The sequence below is a fragment of the Eubalaena glacialis genome, chromosome 18, assembly GCF_028564815.1.
Source record: "Eubalaena glacialis isolate mEubGla1 chromosome 18, mEubGla1.1.hap2.+ XY, whole genome shotgun sequence".
Taxonomy (NCBI): Eukaryota; Metazoa; Chordata; class Mammalia; order Artiodactyla; family Balaenidae; genus Eubalaena; species Eubalaena glacialis.
In genome coordinates this window covers 58,933,666-58,957,430 of record NC_083733.1, presented here as the reverse complement: position 1 = coordinate 58,957,430, position 23,765 = coordinate 58,933,666, and the positions used below count along the sequence as shown (strand labels likewise).

Sequence of the window (23,765 nt, the reverse complement as noted above, 5' to 3'; positions counted from 1 at the left end):
CAGAGGGGATAAGCAGTTTGCCCAACATCCCACAAGTAATAAGGAGGTAGAATGGTGATAAAAATAAGTATGGTTTCTGCCATGGATAAGGTGTTTCCTACATTTGTGATATTAACAGGGTTATTCTCTAGGAAGAGTTTGCTGAAGTTTAACAAAGATTGAATAGTGTTGGAAAGCTTCTATACATTCACTAAATCAACATATCTGGTATAAATTCTCTATGCTCTTATGGGCAGAAGGAAATTGTGATTCCCACATTAGCCAAATCTTCCTATAGAATGAATATTCTGCTACTTTAATTAGGGAGGTAACAAGGGAGGGATTTCTTCTTCTAATTAAGTCACATTGTGACTTGTCTCATGTTTTAAAAAGTGTGAATGCTGTCTCTCAAATTATCTAGGAAAGGACAAACTTTTTGTTTTTAATTTCCAATCATTCATCGACTTATACTTTTGTATAATGATGTTATGGCAAAATCAAATTGCTATAAAATTTTCCAGACACTCTCACTTTCTGCATTTATCTCATGACTGACAGGTAACAATTCTGTGGACTGGCAAAGAGTTTCTGGCCAATAGTTTGAGTAGCACTTGTCTAAAAGCCTTCCTACAATTCTAATTCAAAGGATTTCTCATTTGGATGAATTCCCTGATGTATTCTAAGATGTTTACCATGTCTACAAGTCTTCCCACATTCCTTAAATTCACAGGATTTCACAGTAGTATGAATTCTCTGATATGCAGGGCAAGAACCAAATTAAATTTACATCCTTCCCTTAAAGAGTAATAAGCATAATTTTTCCAATGTTTATGAGACTTTGTACCATGAATTAAATAAAGATCTTTACACATTCCCTACATTTAAATGGCTTCACATCAGTACAGATGTTCAATAAGATCATACAGAAGTCTAAAGGCCTTTTCATATTCCTCATTTTCAAAATATTTCTCACTAGTATGAATTTTCTGGTATCAAGTGAATTGTCCATACACAGGTAAGGCTTTTGCACATTCCCTACATTCATAAGGTTTCTCAAGAGTAAGACTTCTCCTCATGTTGTCTGTACACACACAAAAATATGTTCTTTCACATCTCTTCGATCATAAAGTTTCACCAGCATCAACTGTCTTATTTGAGTAAGCTGTCCATATAAAGGCTTCCCCACATTCTTTATATTTGTAGGGTTTATCATTATTATTAGTTCTTTCATGTTGAACATGGCTTGAGCCACAAGTAAATGTCTTTCCAAATTCCTTACATTGATAAGGTTTCTTGCCAGTATGAAATCTCTGATGAACACGAAGTTGATAGCCACTACCAAAGGCCTTCCCACAGTCTTTACATTCATAGGATTTCTCACCAGTATGAACTCTCTCATGTTTAACAAGGCTTGAACCCCAACTAAAGGCCTTCCCACATTCCTTACATTTAAAAGGTTTCTCACCAGTATGGATTTTCTGATGTTGAGTAAGGTGATAGCCACGACTAAAGGCCTTTCCACATTCTTTACATTCATAGGGTTTCTCACCAGTATGGATTCTCTCATGTTGAACCAGACTTGAGCCACAATTAAAAGTCTTCCCACATTCCTTACATTCATAGGGTTTCTTGCCAGTATGAAATATCTGATGTCGAGTAAGTTGATAGCCACTACCAAAGGCTTTTCCACATTCTTTACATTCATAGGATTTCTCACCAGTATGGATTCTCTCATGTTTAACAAGGCTTGAACCCCAACTAAAGGCCTTCCCACATTCTTTACATTCAAAGGGTTTCTCACCAGTATGGATTTTCTGATGTTGAGTAAGGTGATAGCCTCGACTAAAGGCCTTTCCACATTCTTTACATTCATAGGGTTTCTCACCAGTATGGATTCTCTCATGTTGAACCAGACTTGAGCCACAATTAAAAGTCTTCCCACATTCCTTACATTCATAGGGTTTCTTGCCAGTATGAAATAACTGATGTCGGGTAAGTTGATAGCCCCAACAAAAAGCCTTTCCACATATTTTACATACATAAGGTTTCTTACCAGTGTGGATTTTATGATGCTGAGTAAGTTGATAGCCACGACTGAAGGCCTTCCCACATTCTTTACATTTATAAGGTTTCTCACCTGTATGAATTATTTCATGTTTAGCAAGGCTTGAGCCCCAAAAAAAGGCCTTTCCACATTCTTTACATTCATAAGATTTCACACCAATATGAATTTTCTGATGTTGAGTAAGGTGATAGCCACGACTGAAGGCCTTCCCACATTCTTTACATTCATAGGGCTTCTCGCCAGTATGAATTCTCTCATGTTTAACAAGGCTTGATCCCCAACTAAAGGTCTTCCCACATTCCTTACATTCATAAGGTTTCTCACCAGTATGAAATCTCTGATGCACAGTGAGTTGATAGGCACTTAAAAAGTCTTTCCCACATTCTTTACATTCAAAATGTTTTTCAGCCATATGAATTCTCTCATGTTGAACAAGTTTTGAGTCATGACTACAAGCCTTCCCACATTCCTTACAAACGTAGGGTTTCTCTTGATTATGAATTTTTTGATGTGCAGTAAGAGATTTACATTTTCTGTAAGTGGGCACTTTTTCATAGTTGATTATCATTTGACTGAAGTATCCCTCTTGATGTCCCTGAAGGCCCTCAAATCTTCTCTTACACTTCCAATTATTTTTGAAAAGGAATGCCTCAAAGCCAAGGGTTTTACTTCTTTCCTTTATCTCCTGTTGGGGAAAATTTATTTCAAAAATGTCCTTTTTTGCAAATGTATTTTTGGTCTCATATGTTGACTCCAAATCTGAAAGAAAACAAGAAAACCACACATTTTATTGCCTTTACCAGAAAAAAAGCTCTTTATAGTAGAAATAAAGACAAATTGAAAAGAATACCCATAAGTGAACTCAATCAGGAGACTTACTGAATTCCTAAGCACAAGCCTCTCCCCTGTCCAACAACAAACTCAGCTTTGATGTTTCAGTTCTTGTGATATTAATGTTCTGATATGACAGTTTTCTGAAGGATTCCACAAAGATCACTTTAACAAGTCCCTCATCTTCCTGTGTAAATGGTCTCTTAAACCAAATGTGCCCTTCCACTAGTCAAGTCACTGGGCAAAGGATATTAGGATCTGAGTTCAGGGCTGCTAAGGTGACTGGAATTTGTGGTTCAAGATTTATCAGAGAAAGAGGTCATGCAAAGAAGTTCCGGGAATCTATACAGGGATTCTCCCTTGGATCTGTAACCGAATGTCGTTATGCATCCACAAGGTGCCTCTCCACAATGTGACTGGGGTACTCTCAGAGATTCTAGAGGTTGTACACTGGAGTGCCAACCCAACCTGAATGGAAAGACCTCAGTGAACACCCCCAAGCATTTATTTGAGGCCTCTCAAAGGACATATATTGAAAGTAAGAACCACACACTGGAGCAGTACTTCTCAAAATTTCTGGTCTCAGCATCTCTTATACTCTTAAACATTGGTAAATCCCTTGCTTGCACATGCATAAGTATATTTGAAATACAAAATATACAAATCTAGTATTTTTGCCTATTGGTGATTGTATAATATTTTGGTTGAGCTATTAAATGGTGGATGAGTACTGTGGATGTGATTGTGGGAAGTAATTTTAATCATGAATAAAACTGCACAGGACTAAACTGCACTAACTATTGCTATTTTATTGAACAATGTCTTATTGCTTTGTATACATTTACATTTGGGTGTAAAGACTGTGTGTATATCCAAAAGGAAGTCACAGTATTTCAATTGACTAACCTAATATTACAACTACTTTGAGATGACCAAATGTCAACTAAAAGGAGTACAGTTTTGTACAACTTAGCATCAACAAATAGTTCAATAAATTTGAATTGGGCTTGTATTATAATTACTTGGACTTGAATGTTTCTGTGTAATGCTTAACAGTGCTAGTAAATGAATACAGGTTTAACTTCTTTTTAGATGTTTAAAAAAAAAAAGCACTGAGGACTCAAAAGAGGTTTTGTTTATGTGGGTTATATCTTTTGACATTTACCATATTAGAAATTAAAATAGAAATTTAAAGATTTATTAATTCATTTTAAAGTGACAATAAATCATTAAATGTTAACAAATAACATTAGGGCTTCCCTGGTGGCGCAGTGGTTGAGAATCTGCCTGCTGATGCAGGGGACACGGGTTCGAGCCCTGGTCTGGGAGGATCCCACATGCCGCAGAGCAGCTGGGCCCGTGAGCCACAATTACTGAGCCTGCGCGTCTGGAGCCTGTGCTCCGCAACGAGAGGTCGCGATAGTGAGAGGCCCACGCACCACGATGAAGAGTGGCCCCCGCTTGCTGCAACTAGAGAAAGCCCTCACACAGAAACGAAGACCCAACACAGCCACAAATAAATAAATAAATAAATAAAAATTTAAAGAATATGGTTCCTATTAAAAAAATAATAACATTAAATAATTAAATTTTCCCAAACAAAAAAATTAATGAATTATTGTTTTAATCTTCTGCAAATCTCTTTAATATCTGGTTTAACAGAAGACAACTGGATTCTCACATCTGCTTTTGCATTCAATCTGTAGCAATACTATTTTGGTTGAAGGATATGAAGAAAATCCAGCCTCCCACAGATGTGTAATTGTAAAATAGCAGAATAGCCTATGAACCTTCTCAGGTAATTGTGGGTGTTATTCTTTGATACTACAGTAAAAATTGAGACGTGGTAGTTTCTTAAAGATTAGTTCCAATGTGGAATATGCAACCATACTGGTGAACTTTTCATACTATGTTACATTATAATCCATTGCACTTTGGATGATTTTTTATCCATGCATAATTTTGTACTATGTACTGGTTATCTGAAAAACGGTAGTTCACTGAGTTATGCAGATCTTTGAAATGTTGACATATTTCATTACACGATATCAAAAAATCACATTAATAATATCACCTCACCAGAAATTTTTTTATTTATTGGGAAGCTGTAAAGCTCAAAATAATAGATATAAGCTTCACACAATTCTAATTTTTACTTAAAAGTTTGAATTTTATCACTGGCAACAAATACTTTTAGTTGTTCTTAAAGTGACAGGCTCATTTACAAGAAAATGTTTTCCAAATACCCAAGCCTAAAGAACCATAGTCTGTCTCATTCTTCCAAGGGAAAAAAAAACAAAACTGTGTTCCATGAAAAAAGCAGCTAGTTTAACTCACAATTCAAACATCGGCACAGGTGGTTTCCCTCAAGGCAACCACTGCACCTTAGTATATAACAAAAGAGCTTAATGGAGACTTCCCATTTCATCACACAGAATATTCTAAAAATGCATCCTCAAGGGTCAAGATTTAATAAAATGAAGCCCCAGAGCAGGGTACTAAAGGTCAACCAGCATGAGGAGGGTTTCAGTATAAAAGGGTTGTCCTATGTCAGGAGTCAGAATGCAAGCAGGGTAAGGACAAGTGTCTGTGTGTGAGTGACCTGGCATGGGTTGTCACAGCCCAAGTGGGATGAGACAGGCAATCACATGATCAAGGTGGTGGTGGTGGTGATAACAGAAGACTGGTTACACATACAGAGTTTGATCAAATAAGTACAGTTGTCCCTCGGGATCCTTGGGGGATTGGTTCCAGAACCCACCTAGGATACCTGAGGATGCTAAGTCCCGTAATCGGCCCTCCTTTTCCACAGATGCAGAACGCATGGAAATGAAGGGTCAACTGTATATTTATTGAAAAATAATCTGCATAGAAGTGGACCTGAATAGTTCAAACCCATGTTGTTCAAGGGTTGACAATAAATACATTAAGGATAATGGAACCCAGGTTTTTCACTGTCAGAAAAGGGAGTTAGAAATATGGAAAGTGAATAAGCTGAAATGAAACCTGTAGTGTTGAAATGGAATTGGAGATATCTGTATGAACTCATGGTTTCAATCTATAGATGTAAATGTGTGTGCATGTATACATATTTATGCATATAAACATATTCCCTACTCTGTCCACTGAGAGGGCCAAGGGACAGCCATCCCCCAGCAGCAGTGAGCAAATCTAGTACCCAGATTTTGGCTTCTAAATAGCATTCTCAACTAAAAGGAACCAGGGCACCGTGAAGAAATGGCTGACTTTAGGGCTGGAGCAGGGAAAGTGCAAGATGAGCCTGGAACATGGTGTTGGGCAGAAAATAAGGAGGTGCTCTAAGTGTGATGGAGACATGCCAAAGGACACAGAAACCACTGTTGAGAGAATTCCCACTGGTCAAATCCAGGACCAGCTTCAAAATAAATAATGGGAAGAACAGATTACAACCCATGGACTAGAAATCCAACATATGAATAAGTTGAAAGTTTGAAGAGGAATACAATACTTAATAGTCTCAAAGTTCCTCCTCACAAAAGGCTCATTAAAGGAAAAAAGATTAACTTTACAGGGAGGAGGCCGGTGGACACTACCATAATCACCTGCTCAAAGTAAGCATCATCAGTAATGACAAATCATTTGCTCCACCTGACAGAATGCAAGGAGAACACACCATCAGTTCTGTGATACTCCTGCCAAAGATGCATAATCCAAATCTAATCATGAGGAAAGAGCAGACAAACCCAAACTGAAGAACACTGTACAAAATAACAGGGCTGGAATCTTCAGAAGTTAACAAGAAATGGGTATTTTGATAGGGAATGCATTAAATCTGTAGATTGCTTTGGGTAGTATGGTCATGTTAACGATATTAATTCTTGTAATCCAAGAACATGGGATATCTTTCCATTTCTTTGAATCATTTTTAATTTCCTTTATCAATGTTTTATAGTTTTCAGCATATAGGTCTTTCACCTCCCTGGTTAAGTTTATTCCTAGGTACTTTTTTTTGGACATGATTTTAAATGGAATTTTTTTTTTTTTTTTTACTTTCTGGTATTTCACTGTTAGTATAAAGAAATGCAACAGATTTCTGTATACTAATCTTGCATCCTGCTACCTTGCTGAATTTATTTTTTAGTTCTGATAGTTTTTGTGTGAAGTCTTTACGGTTCTTTATATGGAGTATCATGTCATTTGCAAATAGTGACAATTTCACCTCTTCCTTTCCAATTTGGATACCTTTTATTTCTTTTTCTTGTCTGAATTCTGTGGCTAGGACTTCCAATCCTTCGTTGAATAGAAGTGGTGGGAGTGGGCATCCTTGTCTTGTTCCTGAAGTTAGTGAGAAGGCTTTCAGCTTTTCACCACTGAATACTATTGATATGTTGGCTGTGGGTTTGTTGTAAATGGCTTTTATTATGTTGAGATATGTTCCCTCTATACCCACTTTAGTGAGAGTTTTTATCACGAACGGATGTTGAATTTTATCAAATGCTTTTTCTGTGTCTATTCAGATTAATCATGTGGTTTTTCTCTTTTCTTTTGTTAATGTGGTGTACGTATCACAGTGATTGATTTGCATATGTTGAACCAGCCTTGTGACCCTGGAACGAATCCAACTGATCATGGAGTATGATCATTTTTATGTATTGTTAGATTCAGTTTGCTAATATTTTGTTGAGAATTTTTGCATCTATATTCATCAATGATATTGGCCTGTAATCTTGTTTGTAGTGTCTTTGTCTGGTTTTGGTATCAGGGTGATGATGGCTTTATAGAATGAATTTGGAAGCATTCCCTCTTCAATCTTTTGGAGTAGTTTGAGAAGGATAGGTAGAAGTTCTTCTTTGTATGTTTGGTATAATCCCCCAGAGAAGCCATCCAGTCCTGGACTTTTTGTTTGCATGGAGTTTTTTTTAATTACAGATCCTATTTCATTTCTAGTGATCGGTCTCTTCAAATTATGTTTCTTCTTGATTCAGTTTTGGCAGGCTGTATGTTTCTAGAAACCTGTCCATTTCTTCTAGGTTGTCCAATTTGTTGGCATATAACTGTTCATAGTATTCTCTTATGATTTTTTGTATTTTCATGGTATTGGTTGTTATTTCTCCTCTTTCATTTCTTATTTCATTTATTTGGGTTCTATCTCTTTTCTTCTTGGTAACCCTGGCTAGAGGTTTGTCGATTTTGTTTATCTTTTCAAAAAACCAGCTCCTGGTTTTACTGACCTTTTCTGTTGTTGTTTTGATCTCTTTTTTATTTATTTCTTCTCTGATCTTTATTATGTCCTTTCTTCTGCTGACTTTGGGTTTTGTTTGTTCTTCTTTTTCTAATTCTTTTAGGTGGTGGGTTAGGTTGTTTATTTGAAATTTTTCTTATATCTTGAGGAAGACCTGCATCACTGTGAACTTCTTAGAACTGCTTTGGTGCATCCCATAGATTTGTAACGTTGTGTTTTCATTGTTGTTTGTCTCATTTTTCACAGAACTAGAACAAATAATCCTAAAATTTATATAGAACCACAAAAGACCCAGAATTGAAAAAGTAATCCTGAGAGGAAAAAAAGCTGGAGGCATAACTCTTCCAGACTTCAGACAATATTACAAAGCTACAATAATCAAAACAGCACGGTATTAGCACAAAAACAGACATATTGATCAATGCAACAGAATAGAGAGCCCAGAAATAAACCCATACATCTATGGTCAATTAATCTATGACAAAGGAGGCAAGACATACAATGAAAAAAAGACAGTCTCTTCAACAAGTGGTGTTGGGAAAGCAGAACAGCTACATGTAAATCAATGAAATCAGAACACTCCCTCACACCATATACAAAATGGTTTAAAGACGTAAATATTAAGACATGACACCATAAAATTCCTAGAAGAGAAACAGGCAAAACATTCTTGGACATAAATCGTGGAAGTATTTTCTTAGACCAGTCTCCCAAGGCAAGAGAAATAAAAGCAAAAATAAACAAATGGGACCTAATCAAACTTAAAAGCTTTTGCATAACAAAAGAAATCATCAACAAAATGAAAAGACAACATACAGAGTGGGAGAAAATATTTGCAAATGATGCGACCAACAGGGGTTAATTTCCAAAATACACAAACAGCTCATACAAATCAGTATCAAAAAAACAAACAACCCAATCAAAAAATAGGCAGAAGACCTAAATAGACATTTTTCCAAAGAAGACATACAGATGGCCAACAGGCACATGAAAGGATGCTCAACATCGGTAAGTACTAGAGAAATGCAAATCAAAACTGCAATGAGGTATCACCTCACACCGGTCAGAATGGCCACCAACAAAAAGTCTACAAATAATAAATGCTGGAGAGGGTGTGGCGAAAAGGGAACCCTCATACAGTGTTGGTAGGAATATAAATTGGTGCACTCACTATGGAAAACAGTATGGAGGTTTCTTAAGAAACTAAAAATAGAGCTACCATATGATCCAGCAATCTCATTCCTGGGCATATATTCCAAAAAGATGAAAACTCCAATTCGGAAAGATACATGCACCCCAGTGTTTATAGTGGCACTATTTACAATAGCCAAGGCATGGAAACAACCCAAGTGCCCATCAATAGACAATTCATTTTAAAAGATGTGCTGTATATACACAATGGAATATTACTCAGCCATAAAAAAGAATGAAATATTGCCATTTGCAGCAACATGGATGGACCTAGAGAATATCATACTAAGTGAAGTAAGTCAGAGGAAGACAAATATTATATGATATCACTTATATGTGGAATCTAAGAAATAGTACAAATGCATCTATATACAAAACAGAAGCAGACTCACAGACATAGAAAACAAACTTATGGTTACCAAAGGGGAAAGTGGGGGGGGGAGGATAAATTAGGAGTATTGGATTAACAGATACAAACTACTATACACAGAATAAACAATAAGGATTTACTGTACAGCATAGGGAACTATATTCAGTATCTTGTAATAACCTATAATGGAATATAATCTAAAAATATATATATTCTTAAGACAAAAACCCCAAAACTGTATACTATCTAGCCCTTGCCTATCTCTGTGACCCAAATTCTTAGCACATGCTCCTTTACTAACTCTACCCTGGCCTTCTTAGAGTTCTTCCAGTAAAGTTCCTTACCAACCTTAGGGCCTTTGCCGTTCACTGTGATTGATATATTCCTCCCCCAGGTATTCATATAACTTGATCCCAGGTTTCATGTCTCTATTCAAGAAAGCCTTCCCTGACCATCTTATCTGAATTGGCCCTATCAATTCTCATCATTTTCTATTCTCTTATGCTGTTTGCCTCTCCTGAACAACATGTTTCATTACATGATACTATTTATCTACTTGTTTACTTATTTTATGTTTCTCCTCAACTACATAAAGTGCATGAGAATGAGCAAGTTATCAATCTTGTTCCTGATTGTATTAATAGTGCCCAGTACAATGCCTGGCTAGGAGTAGGCACTCCAAATGTTTGAAGAATTGATGAATGAATATGTATATTCATTCACATACACACACAAATGCAAAAGAGCTGGAAAGCAGCTGCATCCAACATGTAAGTAAAATGGTTCCATTGGGAACAAAAAAGAACACTTTCCTCACTGAAATGGGAGGGAATTATAAGAAGAAAAACAAGGAGCCTGGGAAATGAGATGAAGATGAAGTTCCTTTTGTAGCTCAAACTGAGATCTCTATCTCCTCCCAGGTGTTGGGCCTTCACTCCACAGGTCTTGGTCCTTCATAAGGAGTTTCCAAACACCATCCCAGCTGTTCCCCCTTCTCCTCCTCTGTGACCTGTGAGGTTGTTCCTGCACTGATGGTTCCCTTCTGCCTTTGCCTTCCTGGGATCCGACTTCTTGTACCCCACCCACCCCTCAACTACCCAGGGCTCTTCTCCTTGCTCCAATAATGTCATCATATCTGGCTTAGAAATGGAGTGTCTGCTTGCAAGAAAAGAAATGCCAAATGGTGTAAGGGTTTTGTTGTGTTTTTTTTTTAATTATAAGGGCAAAACATTTGGTTAAATTTGCAATAAAGTGAAGGTGAAAATAATATTGATGAAGACTTCAGAGAAGAGAAGGATGGTGGGAATGAAGAACATGAGATCATATAAGTAGGAAAATAATCTTGTTTTAGACTCATTCAGGTTCTATCTCTTTAGAGCAAACAGAACACAGTGGTTAAGAACACTGATTCTGGAGCCAGACTTCCTAGGTTCAGTTGTTGCCACTGCATCCCCACCAGCAGTGTGACCTTGGGAGGGCACTTAAACTGTATGTGCCTCAGTAATCTCATCTATAAAAAGGGTTAAAAATAGTACCTACCTCATGGGGATGTTGTAAAAGTTAAATAAGTTCATGTATTTGCTCTGCTTAGAACAGGGCCTGGTTTATAGTAAGCACAATGTTAACTATTACCATTATTATTGTTACTGTTGTTATTTTGCTTAAGAGGAAACAAGTTTTGTGAGACACTTCTAGGATTTAACTTAGTGTAGGATTTAACTTTGTAAAGTGAAAAGTTCACGGATTGTAACTTTCAACTTCAAATATGCTGGAAGTAAAGGAACGTATTCACTTAGTATGAATTTCTGTTCATTCAGTCCACTGCTACATAAAGTGGAGAGGCTCTTTTGAAAGCCAGAGTATGTCAGGATCCTGTTTCTAGCTGTACTCCCCATACATGGGTCAGAATATACAAAGGGCAGCGATTCTTTAGTATGCATAAAAATCACCTGGGGATCTTGTGTAAATGTAGATTCTGTTCTGCAGCTCTGGGGTAGGACTCGACGAGCTGCATTTCTAACAAGCCCCGGGGACTTCCCTGGTGGTGCAGTGGTTAAGAATCGACCTGCTGAATAAAGACGCAGACTTAGAGAACAGACTTGAGGACACGGGGCCGGGGAGGGGGTAGGGGGGTGGGGGCTGGGATGAAGTGAGAGAGTAGCACTGACATATACACACTACCAAATGTAAAATGGATGGCTAGTGGGAAGCTGCTGCACAGCACAGGGAGATCAGCTCCGTGCTTTGTGACCACCTAGAGGGGTGGGACAGGGAGGATGGGAGGGAGGCTCAAGAGGGAGGGGATATGTATACTTATAGCTGATTCACTTTGTTGTATAACAGAAACTAATGCAACATTGTAAAGCAATCATACTCCAATAAAGATATGAAAAAAAAAAAAAGAATCGGCCTGCCAGTGCAGGGGACACAGGTTCGATCTCTGGTTCAGGAAGATCCCACATGCTGCGGAGCAACTAAGCCCGTGCGCCACAACTACTGAGCCTGCGCTCTAGAGCCCGCAAGCCACAACTACCGAGCCCACATGCCACAACTACTGAAGCCCGCGCGCCTAGAGCCCGGGCTCTGCAACAAGAGAAGCCACTGCAAGGAGAAGCCCGCGCACCGCAACGAAGAGTAGCCTCCTCTTGATGCAACTAGAGAAAGCCCACACATAGCAACGAAGACCCAATGCAGTCAAAAATAAATTAATTAATTAATTAATTTAAAAAAAAAAAGTTCCTCTAACAAGCCCTGGAAGAAGCTGATGATAGGTATTTGTGCAATACTTAACAATAAAAAAATTAAAACCCCACATAAAGCAAATCATGGCTTCTAACCACTAAGAGAACATTCCACATTCTTCCCCAAAACCAACAATGCTGCCTGTCACCTGGGCCCTGCCTGTCTCCCTGACTCACTTCTTGGTATTCTCTCCTTCACTAACTCTGCTCTGGCCTTTCTATGGTTCCTAATACAAAAGAACCACACTTTGAGTAGCAAGGACACAGATCACCTATAGAAATGTTGAAGCTAAACACAGTATGAAATCTGGTTTCTTTGACAGTGGTTATGAAATGAACACTCCATAATGCAAATCCAGCTCCTTGGTCATTAAAGAAGAGAGGCCATTACAGGAAGGGCCAGAGGAAGGTTGAAGCTCACTGAGGGATGGGACGATCGAGGTGCTCAATGAACCCATTTCTAAGCCAACAAATACCAAAACATTCCTTTGAGAACACAGAGGAGAAATTCACCTGGTTTCTTCAAAGACAGCCCTGTAATTCCTAGTGCAGAAAGCTGATGTTCCAGAGAGGAGATTCTAAACTATTTCAGGCAGATGAACTTACCCAGTGAGACCAAGTTGCTATAGTTCTCCAACATCACATCCACGTACAAGTCCCTCTGAGCAGGATCCAGGAATTCCCACTCCTCCTGAGAGAAGTCGACGGCCACATCCCTGAATGTCACCAAGCCCTAAAACCAAAAACCCACACATTACTTGTGAAATTAAAGAAATTTAGAAACTATTTCCAAGAGGAAAAAAGAGGAGTATGAAGCATAAACTATAAGAAGAGGAAAATATAACAATCAAGTCGGCTGGAAGCCTATGAGACGTATGGGTAGGGAAAAGTAAAGAAATTAGTATGACTAAAGCAGTGTCTACATGTTCTAGAAGAAACCTATTACAGCAGAAAGAACTTCCTGGATACTGTGAGGTAACTCAGCTATCCAGACCTGTCTGATAATGCATAAAATAATGTTTCTCTTCTATTAAATAAAAATAGTGTTGGGGGAAGGGGATGGGGGCGTTTACGGGTGTGTATACATACATACAACCTGCTAAGTGCCTGCTTCATAAATTCTTATTTATTTATTTATTTATTTATTTATGGCTGCGTTGGGTCTTCGTTGCTGCGCGGGCTTTCTCTAGTTGTGGCAAGCGGGGGCTACTCTTCGTTGTGGTGCATGGGCTTCTCATTGCAGTGACTTCTCCTGTTGCGGAGCAAGGGCTCTAGGCGTGCGGGCTTCAGCAGTTGTGGCTCGTGGGCTCTAGAGTGCAGGCTCAGTAGTTGTGGCACACGGGCTTAGTTGCTCCACGGCATGTGGGATCTTCCTGGACCAGGGCCCGAACCCATGTCCCCTGCATTGGCAGGCGGATTCTTAACCAGTGCGTCACCAGGGAAGTCTCATAAATTCTTTATAAATGTGAACTGCTACACCATCTCTTCCCTTTAAGAAATACCAAAAAAACATGAAAACCTTTTTTCCAAATGTACTATAAAATCTCTTATTTTAGAAAAATGATTTCAATTAAATTAAGGATTATCATTAAGCCTCAAGTGAACCATGCTGTGAGATTATATCATCAGCATTTTTTCTTATAATGATGAGTCGAATATGTAAAATGTTTTTATTAGCTGCAATTCAGTTCATCATATGGATATATGGGATTAATAACTATTATACATTTAGGTTGAACAAAACTTCCAAGATTTTCTTAATTCTAGGAGTCTATTATCAGCCAGTACTTAAGAATCTGGATCATCTTTTTACATGGTAACATCAACCACCTGTTGCTTAACACATTCCTTGTTCCTGAGTTGGAGGATATTGATAGAGGATATCAGACACAACACAGATGTCACATCCTGGTCAATAACTCAACAGACTTTGACACTGGTGTTTACTGATAAGGGAGTCCCTGGAAAGAACCACTCACTCCCCGCTCTAATCCTAAAAGCTTGCAAAGCATGTGATCTCATACAAACTGAGGCTAAGACGAAGAAATCCCAAATTCCATCTTGTCTTTCTGGAAAACTCAGGTCTGTGAAGAAGTTCCACGTTTTCCTGTGTGGTCCAAAGGGACCCTCATCACTAACTCATCACACTGCAGACCTGTCTTGGGAATGAGAAATTCTGATAAGGGAAATGGGGCAGCCCTGGCCGAACAAACATGGAAGTGATAACAAAAGGCAAGACCCAAGACAGCCTGCCATGGATATGTCCCAGTTAAGCACCAAAGCTCTTCCAGAGAATACACAGACTACTGAAACTGTTCTCGTGGGTGGCCATCCAGTTGGCTAAGGGCAGAGTATCCTGACTGACTTCTTTGCTAGCTGTATCTTAGCCTGAAAAAGAAAGACTATTGGGGGAACTTCAGCCATCTTTTTCTAGACAGCACATGAGCTAATCAGCATCTTAGCTTGAATGAGGGAAACTGTTGCTTTCCAAATGTCTGCAGTCTTTCATTCTCTCTTTCCTTCTTCTATGAATCCTCTTTGTGCCTTTGAAAGATGAACTCAATCTGTTGGTTTTCCTTGTACACAAATAAAAGCGAGCTGATTGTTCTCTGTATTTCTTTACATTACTCTTTGACAGACACTCAAATATTTCCCTTAAAGGACTCCATTCTTTCACTGCTCTTGATGGAAGACTGAACCACAGGAGATGTTGAGTAATGTGCTCAATGAATATGATGGCACTGATTGGAAAAGGCACAGAGGGAGGACGCTGGGCTATTTGGCATCATCCTTTACTGGAACAGAAGGAACTGAGAAGCAGGTTCAGGGATGGGGTTCTGTTAAGTAGAAAGCTTTAGGGTAATTCAGGAAAAGATTCAAGTGACCTAAAAATCACAACACTTCAAGGAGAGAGAAATACCAACTTACATCAGTCATGGTTCTAGAATTGCAGGAACTAATTAATGTTCCATAGGGTTCCTCTACTGGTGAAGCACAGAGTCCAGAAAAGCCAGAGCTGCAGAAGGAAAAAGCAGCTTTAGATCAGGTGTGCTTAAGTGATCCTGTCCTGCCTTAAGCAACTGAATAAAAATACATGAAAATATTAGGGATGATTAACTCTACAGGATATAATTTTAACTTCCTTCTCTATACATTCCCTGGATTGCTGAATTTTTTGCAACAAACCTGCATTAACTCCATAATCAGAAAAATAAAGATATTTCCAAATGTAAAAAACTGAGTGACAGGGAATTCAGTCATTAGGAAAACTGAACAAACAGGCCCAACACTGAAAATCGGTGGGTCTGAAACAAATGACACCTACCAGGTCTTCAACATCTTGTAGCTGTAGCTCCTCACTACAGCGAGACACTTTCACTGTCAAGATCCTCCTGTGAATGAACACAAATTATGTAAGTCCCCTTCAAAGTCGCAGCAAGGAAATATATGCATATAAACAGAACAATATTTGGTACAGAGTAGATACTTAACAAGTGTGGCTACACCTCTCTAATTCTTCACTGAATGGTCAATTTAAAACATTTGGATACAATCCTTGAAAAATGTCTTTCAAAACTCTCTCTTATTGGATGGGATCCATATATAACTCATAATATTCTTAAGTACTTTTGTTCATAACTATAACTATTGCTTGATATTTTATCATTTACATTTTCCCTTCTTTTGATTCTTTATAAACATAATGTTTATTAGGTGCATATTATTCCATCAAATGGTATACTGCATTTACTTAACTGTTTCCATGTCCTTGGATGCTAAATTTGTAAACGCTCCTTCCAAGCTATTATAATTTTATTCCAGACAAATGGAGCTAGATCTTTTTGGGGTCACGCGTACTCGGTAATCTCATGAAATTAGAGACACTCTGCCCACTTAGAAAATTAATTTCCAAATATTTACAAAAATTCTGTCTCTATTTCAAGGGATCTGTGATCACCTGGATGCTTATAAATGGAATAAGAAGACCTCAGGTTAAGATTTCCTGTTCTAGACCATTCGAGCCCCTGGTAACTTTTTCAAACTTGCAAGCACCCACCACAATCATTTTATTTCTCTTCATATTTTGATCTATAAAAAGTTGATGTGGAATGATCCAGAATCACTACATAACAGCAAATCTTAATATTTACTAAGCCTGTATCATGGGGCAGGCACTGTTCTATGGAGCTTTACACATATCAACTCAACTTACATCATTATAACTCCATTAGGTAGGTATTACTTTGTTCCAATTGTGTAGACATGGCACAGAGACCCTGAGTCGTTTATCTACACTCACACAGCAAGTAACAGGTAGAGCTGGATCCAGATGCTCTAGGTCCAGAGCCTTACTCTTAACCACAGCACAGTACTACCTCTCACAACCCGCACAGAACTGGACCTGAAATAACTCATGTTTAGCAATGCTACAGATTTCTACCTAAATATTATCTGAAAGTCTCTGCCCTTGTGGGTACAAACTGCAAACCACTACTGTAATAGGGAAGAACCTTTATGTTCTATTACAAGTTAATCACTAAAGGGATGTTGCCTATAAGCTTAAATTATACATAATGGCCCATCTCTGGGAACCCTGCCTAAACCCCCCAGGTAATGAGCATTAAGCTAAAATACCTTTGTTTAGCTCACAGGAAACATCCTGACCAGATCCACCTATGAATGCCTACAGGGAGGAAAAAATTAACACATCCCCTCCAGAGGCTGACAGGAACCAGGAAATGTCTGGCTTCACTCCCTCCCCTTTCAGTATAAAAGACGCCTGAACTCTAATTCAGGCCAGATGCTTCTTTGGGACATGAGCCCACCGTCTTCTCCGTCTGCTGGCTTTCTGAATAAAGTTGCTATTCCTTGCCCCAACAACTCGTCTCTCGATTTATCGGCCTGTCCTGGGGCAAGCAGTTTGAGCTTGGACTCGGCAACACCATGCTCAAAGCTCAGTCACATTCCCACCCCTGAAAGCCTCACAACATTGTAACTTACTACCTGAGATAACCAATCCCCTCCTACCTTGCCTTGCTTTGAAAACCATGACTGTGGAGCAGATAAAAAATAATTTGTATTCGATACCACCTAAATGCTAATCTCCTCAAGTAATCATAGTCTAAAATAAAGGCCTAACATCCCACCTCCAGCCCACCTCCTGGAGGAGGTGTGCTTCTATACCATCAGAATGCTTAGGGACTTCCCTGGCGGTCCAGTGTTAAGGCTCCGCCCTTCCACTGCACGGGGGAGGGGCGGGTTCCATCCCTGGTCGGCGAACTAGGATCCTGCGTGCCACGCGGTAGGGCCAAAAAAAAAAAAAAAAAAAATTTCTTAGAAAGGTAAAATGTACTGGAGGATTTGAACAATCTGCCATATGAACAGATGGCTACTGACTGAGGAAAAGGACAATAGGGGGCCTCTGGGAAGAGGGAGACACCAGCATGATGGGTCATTCACCAGAAGGAAGACCCAAGATAGACACTACTAGTCAAGTATCTTGACAAATAGTCAAGATATTTCTGGTCAAGGAAAGCAAATAGTGTCATGATCTAAAAACAAAAGTAACTATGAATAAAAAAGAAACACAAATTCACCTGAACCTTGATTTCTAAATATGCAACAATTCTGTCCTTCTCAGGGTCCTTCTTAGAAACCCAGCAGCAACTAGGGTTGGGGGGGGGTGGGCGTTAGGGGCAGCAGGAGTGGGTGGGGAGAAATCACGAGACACCAGTATTTCTTGGAACACAGACAAACCTAACTAAAAACAAAACAAAACACGCTCCAGGGCCACATCTGCCTTCATCCACACATACACAAACGGAATTCAAAGGGAAACTGGACTTGAGTTGACAGCAATTCTTGGGGACAGAGGTCTGTTTGTAGTGGAGCTGAAACAGGTAGCTGGTCCCCCAAGGAGATGACTTTTCTAGGAATCCTACCTGTGGGACCTCCCCAATCGTGTCTTTCCAGGAGCCTGTAACGAGGACACGTCCAAATGTCAAATTTTCATCCCAAGACTAGATCTGTACCTTCTTACTGGAAACGTACATTCTAGGGCTTAGTCCTAGAATTCTTTTCTTGCGGTCACTTAACTCTGGCAGCCCCTAAGAGAGTCTAGAAGAAAACTAGAGCATCCCGCCCAAGCAAACCACACCTACAAACAAGGCCACGCACTTCATGACCCCGTCACACATTCCCAATCGCACACACCGTTAGGGAGACACACCCCGGCCCTGTCACGCCGTCTGTCACACACCATCCTTCTCAGCCTCTCGTTCACACACAGGCTTGAAGCTCCGGACACGACTCGCCCTATCCGCTGCCCGGGCCTTCTCACCTCGAGCGCCTCCCAGCGTCACCCCCACACGCACTGCCGGTTCCGACAAGGCTCTGGCGAAGTCCGCTGAGCCCTCCCACCCTCACCCGGCGCTGATCACTTCCTCGGACGCGACCAACTCACCGCGCAGAGTCCAAAAATCTCGAAGACACCGGAAAGGGACCCAGAAACGGAGATTAGTTTGGACCCAGAGGCTCATGGGAAATAAGAGCCGGAACATCCTCTGTTGCTCGGAGCCAGGCGCTTCCAGGCACTCTCCGCAGGCAATCTCGCCCTGCCCCGAGAGGTCCTGTGCCCTGAGACTTCTGGGAAATGTAGTCCGCGGCAAGCGAATCCCCAGAAGCTGGGACCGTGGACCTTCAGAATGCTCCCAGCATGCAACTCGGCTCCGCCTATCAGAGGCGCCTTTTCCAAAGCCCACCCGAATCTCTGGTCTTAGCTGGACGGAGTAGTTCAAGTCTTGGTCGAGCCTAGTGGCTCAGTAGTCTTTAGCATGGCTGTAGGCGAATTAAGAGGTTCACAGCGAAGGCTGAGGAACGCATTCTGGAGTCCAGAGCGGGGGGAGGGGGGGAGAGGGAGGGGCGCGTGACCAGGGACTTAGGCCTCAGTGAGTGGGGGCATCCTGGGTAAAGTCCGTGAGAATGACCCTGAGCGGGGTCACGAGCTTACCTGGGCACGAGAGACTGGAGCAGGGTCTGGCAGTTGAAAAGATGAATGTGTCTTGCTTTGGGTGCGCTTGTGGGTCCGATTCGGTGTCTGGAACCCTGTGTAGACTTGTTTATTTTCATGGGATAGTTTCTGCAAATGTGAACCTTTGTTTCCTTAGGTGTAAGGCGGTTTGTGTCAGAGGTTATATGCTACTGTTGGAAAGCAACAATAAGTGGTCGTGAATGGATATTGTGACCATGGAGACTTGTGAGAAGGTCTCTGTAAGACTGAGAGACTTGAGGAGGTCTGTGTCTTTGTGTATTTCTGTTAATGTCAGTAACCGAAGATGACAATATTTGTAAGATGTTTTTTCTGATAGGCATTTCTTTTGTGTGCATACCATGGTAATTGTGAAAGTGGAACACTGTCCAGCTGGGATTGAAAAACAGTACAGTGTTATCTAGCTTGGCATGTTAGTTTGATTATCTGACTACCAACCACTATATGTGCCTGGAAATTGTGACTGTGTGTTTTGATAGTGAGTGACAATAATCCAGTTTCATTACCTATAAAATAGAATAGTGTTATTACATCTTCTTGGAGAATCAAATTTAATATGCAGAAAAAGACTTGCAATTTATCTGCCAAAAGATTTGGACGTTTTATGATGAATCAAAGATGTTTTCTGGGAAAGACTGAAAATCAGCATAACTTTGAAAAAGAAAGAATAAATCAAAGTAACAGCCAGTCTTGGAGTGGCTGAGGTAGGCTTCCAATCTTCATGATGTTAAGAGAACTTGAGCAAATAACTTTGAAAACCCTGGATTAAAGAAATAACTTCCCACGGGTAGAGGCAGATAGATTAGAGCAGAGCCCAGAATTAGGTAATCAGCTGTCCTAGCTTATAGGTCAGACAAGGCAAGGAACCTGTTTGAGACTACATAATTATAGTCAATCAGAAAACTACTTGTTTTATTTTTAAGAGTGATCATTGTGTTTTAAAATATTCTAAATATACAAAACCAGGTTTCCATTTCCTAGGCAGGGCCTGTTACAGTTGGCAGTTTCGAACCCAAATATCTGTAGTTTCTTCTGACAGACTTTTTTTCTGATCTGAAATGGTAGGTAAAAATAGATGAACAGTTAATGGATATAGTATTAGGGAAGAAGATAAAATTCCTTTCCTATTACAAGTTCAGAATAAAGTCCCAAGTGTTCCTGAAAAAAAAGGATTTTTAAAATATCTTTATTGGAGTATAATTGCTTTACAATGTTGTGTTAGTTTCTGTTGTACAACAAAGTGAATCAGCTATAAGAATACATATATCCCCATAACCCCTCCCTCTCGAGCCTCCCTCCCATCCTCCCTATCCCACCCCTCTAGGTTGTCACAAAGCACTGAGCTGATCTCCCTGTGCTATGCAGCAGCTTCCCACTAGCCATCCATTTTACATTTGGTAGTGTATATATGTCAATGCTACTCTCTTACTTCATCCCAGCTTCCCCTTCCCCCCACTGTGTCCTCAAGTCCATTCTCTACGTCTGTGTCTTTATCCCTGCCCTGCCACTAGGTTCATCAGTACCGCTTTTTTAGATTCCATATATGTGCATTAGCATACGGTATTTGTTTTTCTCTTTCTGACTTACTTCACTCTGTATGACAGACTCTAGGTCCATCCATCTCACTACAAATAACTCAATCTTGTTTCTTTTTATGGCTGAGTAATATTCCATTGTATATATGTGTCAAAAAAGGATTTTCTTTTCTAACCTTTTTTCCAAAAGTCTCTCTTTTGCTTCACCCTAATTGGCTTCATCACAGCTAAAAATCCTTAAAACAATTTCTCTGTCGTCAAAATCAATAGCATTGGTAACAGGCTGAGAGGCTGTTTGCAGAGCTAGTTGAAGATGAATACCAGAGGACTTGGATCTCAGCTAAAGGACAGTATTCCAGTTGCTGAACTTTCAGCAAGTGGACCTTTTGAAAGTCATGATCTTCTTCAAAAAGTTTTTTCTTGTGTGAAAAATGAACTTTTGCCCAGTCATCCTCTTGAATTATCAGGAAAAAAATTCCAGCTCGACCAAGATAAAATGAACTTTTCCACACTGAGAAACATCCAGGGTCTATTTGCTCCACTAAAACTACAAATGGAATTCAAGGCAGTGCAGCAGGTTCAGCGTCTTCCATTTCTTCCAAGCTCAAACCTTTCATTGGATATTTTGAGGGGTAATGATGAAACTACTGGATTTGAAGGTATTCTTAATAACCCATCACAAAGTGAACTAATGGGAGAACCACATTTGATGGTTGAATATAAACTCGGTTTACTGTAATATAGTGTGATGTTCATGGAAATAGATGGGTTGCATCTTGTTTAGAGTTGTCTTTTTCCTATAGTTTGACGTGCACAACATTAGAAGTACTGACACATGAGAAAAAAAATCAGTAGCATTGCTTTCACTAATATCATTGCAGTAACAAATCTGGAAATGAAACATGCCCATCAGAAGTAGGATGTTTAATTAGGTGTGGAGTACCTATACAGTGGGATAGTGCACAGCAGTGAAAATGACTGAATTTAACAAATATGATAAAGAGTTATAGATATATACATACAGTATAATTCCATTCATAAAACTTTAAAAAGAGGCAAAACAAATGATATTTTGTGTGTAAGTGGTACATAATAAAAAACAAGGGACTTCCCTGGTGGCTCAGTGGTTAAGAATCTGCCTGCCAATGCAGGGGACACAGGTTCGAGCCCTGGTTCAGGAAGATCCTTCATGCTGCGGAGCAACTAAGCCTGTGCACCACAACTACTGAGCCTGCGCTATAGAGCCCACGAGCCACAACTACTGAAGCCTGTGTGCCTAGAGCCCATGCTCTGCAACAAGAGAAGCCACCACAATGAGAAGCCTGCGCACTGTAACGAAGAGTAGCCCCCGCTCGCCGCAACTAGAGAAAGCCCGTGTGCAGCAACGAAGACCCAATGCAGCCAAAAATAAATAAATTATTTAATTTAAAAAAAAAGGATATGATGAAATTCAGGAATGTGGTAGCTACAGGAAGGCAGGAAGATGAAGAGATAAGTTGGCAAAAAGATTCAAAGTTTTTTGTGTATTCTGTTTCTTAAGCTGGATTGTATTTACACAACTGTATACTTTAAAAATATATTTATTAGTTATAAAGAATTTATCTGTGATGAAATTTTAAAGTTTTTTATATAGAAATTGAAGGCAACTGTGTGTATTTGTGTATGTATGACCGTATGAACATGGAGAAAGTTATGGGATATGTATGCCAGATTTTAAACAATGCTCTACACAAGGGGAGTGTGGGAGCTTGTGAAGGTATGTGCAGAGGAGAAACTTACAGGTAAGTGATGTGAAAAAAAATGCCTGTTAAAAGTGTAAAATACATACATACATCTCTGTTATTTACATGTATATGTGTTAGAAGATACTAAGAAATACTAAGAATCATTATAACAAGGTAGTAAACTTTTTTTTAGGTGTTTTCACTTGGTATTTTTATGCCTTGCTTGAACTTTTGACAAAGTCTATTTTGTATAATATAAGTATGGCCACCCTTGTTTTCATTTACAATTTGCATGGTATGTCTTTTTCCACACTTTCACTTTCAGCCTCTGTGTGTCTTTAAATCTGAAGTGAGTCTCTTGTAGACAAAATGTAGTTGGATCTTGTTTTTTTTTATTCATTCAGCCATTCTGTCTTTTGATGGAGAAGTTTAATCCATTTACATCTAAAGTAATAATTAACAGGGAAGGACTTACTATTGTCATTTGTTAATTGTTTTCTGTTTGTCTTATAGCTTTTTTGTCACTCTTTTCCCTTCTTGCTGTCTTCCTTTCTGTTTCATTGATTTTTTTTCTGTGTGTGTGTGTGTGGTGATGTGCTTTAATTCCTTTCTCATTTTCTTTTGTGTACCTTCTATAGGCATTTTCTTTGTGGTTAACATGGGACTTAAACAAAACATCTTAAAAGAAGCTATATTAAGCTGATAACAACTTAACTTCAATCATATACAAATGCTCAACACTTTTATTTCTCCCCTCACACATATTTTATGTTATTGATGTCACAAATTATGTCTTCATATTGTGTATCTACTAACATATTTTTGTAGTTATAATTATTTTTACTTCTGTATTTTAATCTCTATTCCAGAATTAAATGTGATTTATGCACCACCATTATAATATCACAGAATTCTGTATTTGTCTATACATTTACCTTTTCTAGTGAGCTTTTTACTTTCATATTCTTTCATGTTGCTGTTTAGCATCATTTCCACTTGAAGAACTTCCTTTAGCATTTCTTGTAGGGCAGGTCTAGTGGTGATGAACTCCCTCAGCGTA

General features: G+C 39.3%; 2 protein-coding genes across 7 annotated transcripts; one reads left to right on the top strand and one right to left on the bottom strand.

Moving 5' to 3' along the window:
- Positions 1-1,006: 1,006 nt before the first annotated feature.
- Positions 1,007-18,925, bottom strand: ZNF283 (zinc finger protein 283). 6 transcript variants are annotated; one of them, XM_061173712.1, is made up of 6 exons: positions 18,862-18,921; positions 18,341-18,375; positions 15,724-15,790; positions 15,327-15,414; positions 13,005-13,131; positions 1,007-2,803 (listed from the first exon to the last, which is right to left on the bottom strand). In XM_061173712.1, the coding sequence occupies exons 3-6, from the start codon at positions 15,735-15,737 to the stop codon at positions 1,101-1,103; spliced, it is 1,932 nt and encodes a 643-aa protein (XP_061029695.1). In that variant the 5' UTR covers positions 15,738-15,790; positions 18,341-18,375; positions 18,862-18,921; the 3' UTR covers positions 1,007-1,100. The 6 variants fall into 6 exon arrangements, with proteins under 6 accessions (XP_061029695.1, XP_061029693.1, XP_061029694.1 ...); XM_061173710.1 differs by lacking the exon at positions 18,341-18,375 and having other exon boundaries at positions 18,862-18,925; XM_061173711.1 differs by lacking the exons at positions 18,341-18,375; positions 18,862-18,921 and adding an exon at positions 18,739-18,851.
- Positions 18,926-21,285: 2,360 nt separating this feature from the next.
- Positions 21,286-21,720, top strand: LOC133078575 (proteasome maturation protein-like). Its single transcript, XM_061173666.1, has one exon. The coding sequence runs from the start codon at positions 21,295-21,297 to the stop codon at positions 21,718-21,720; it is 426 nt and encodes a 141-aa protein (XP_061029649.1). The 5' UTR covers positions 21,286-21,294.
- Positions 21,721-23,765: the final 2,045 nt, after the last annotated feature.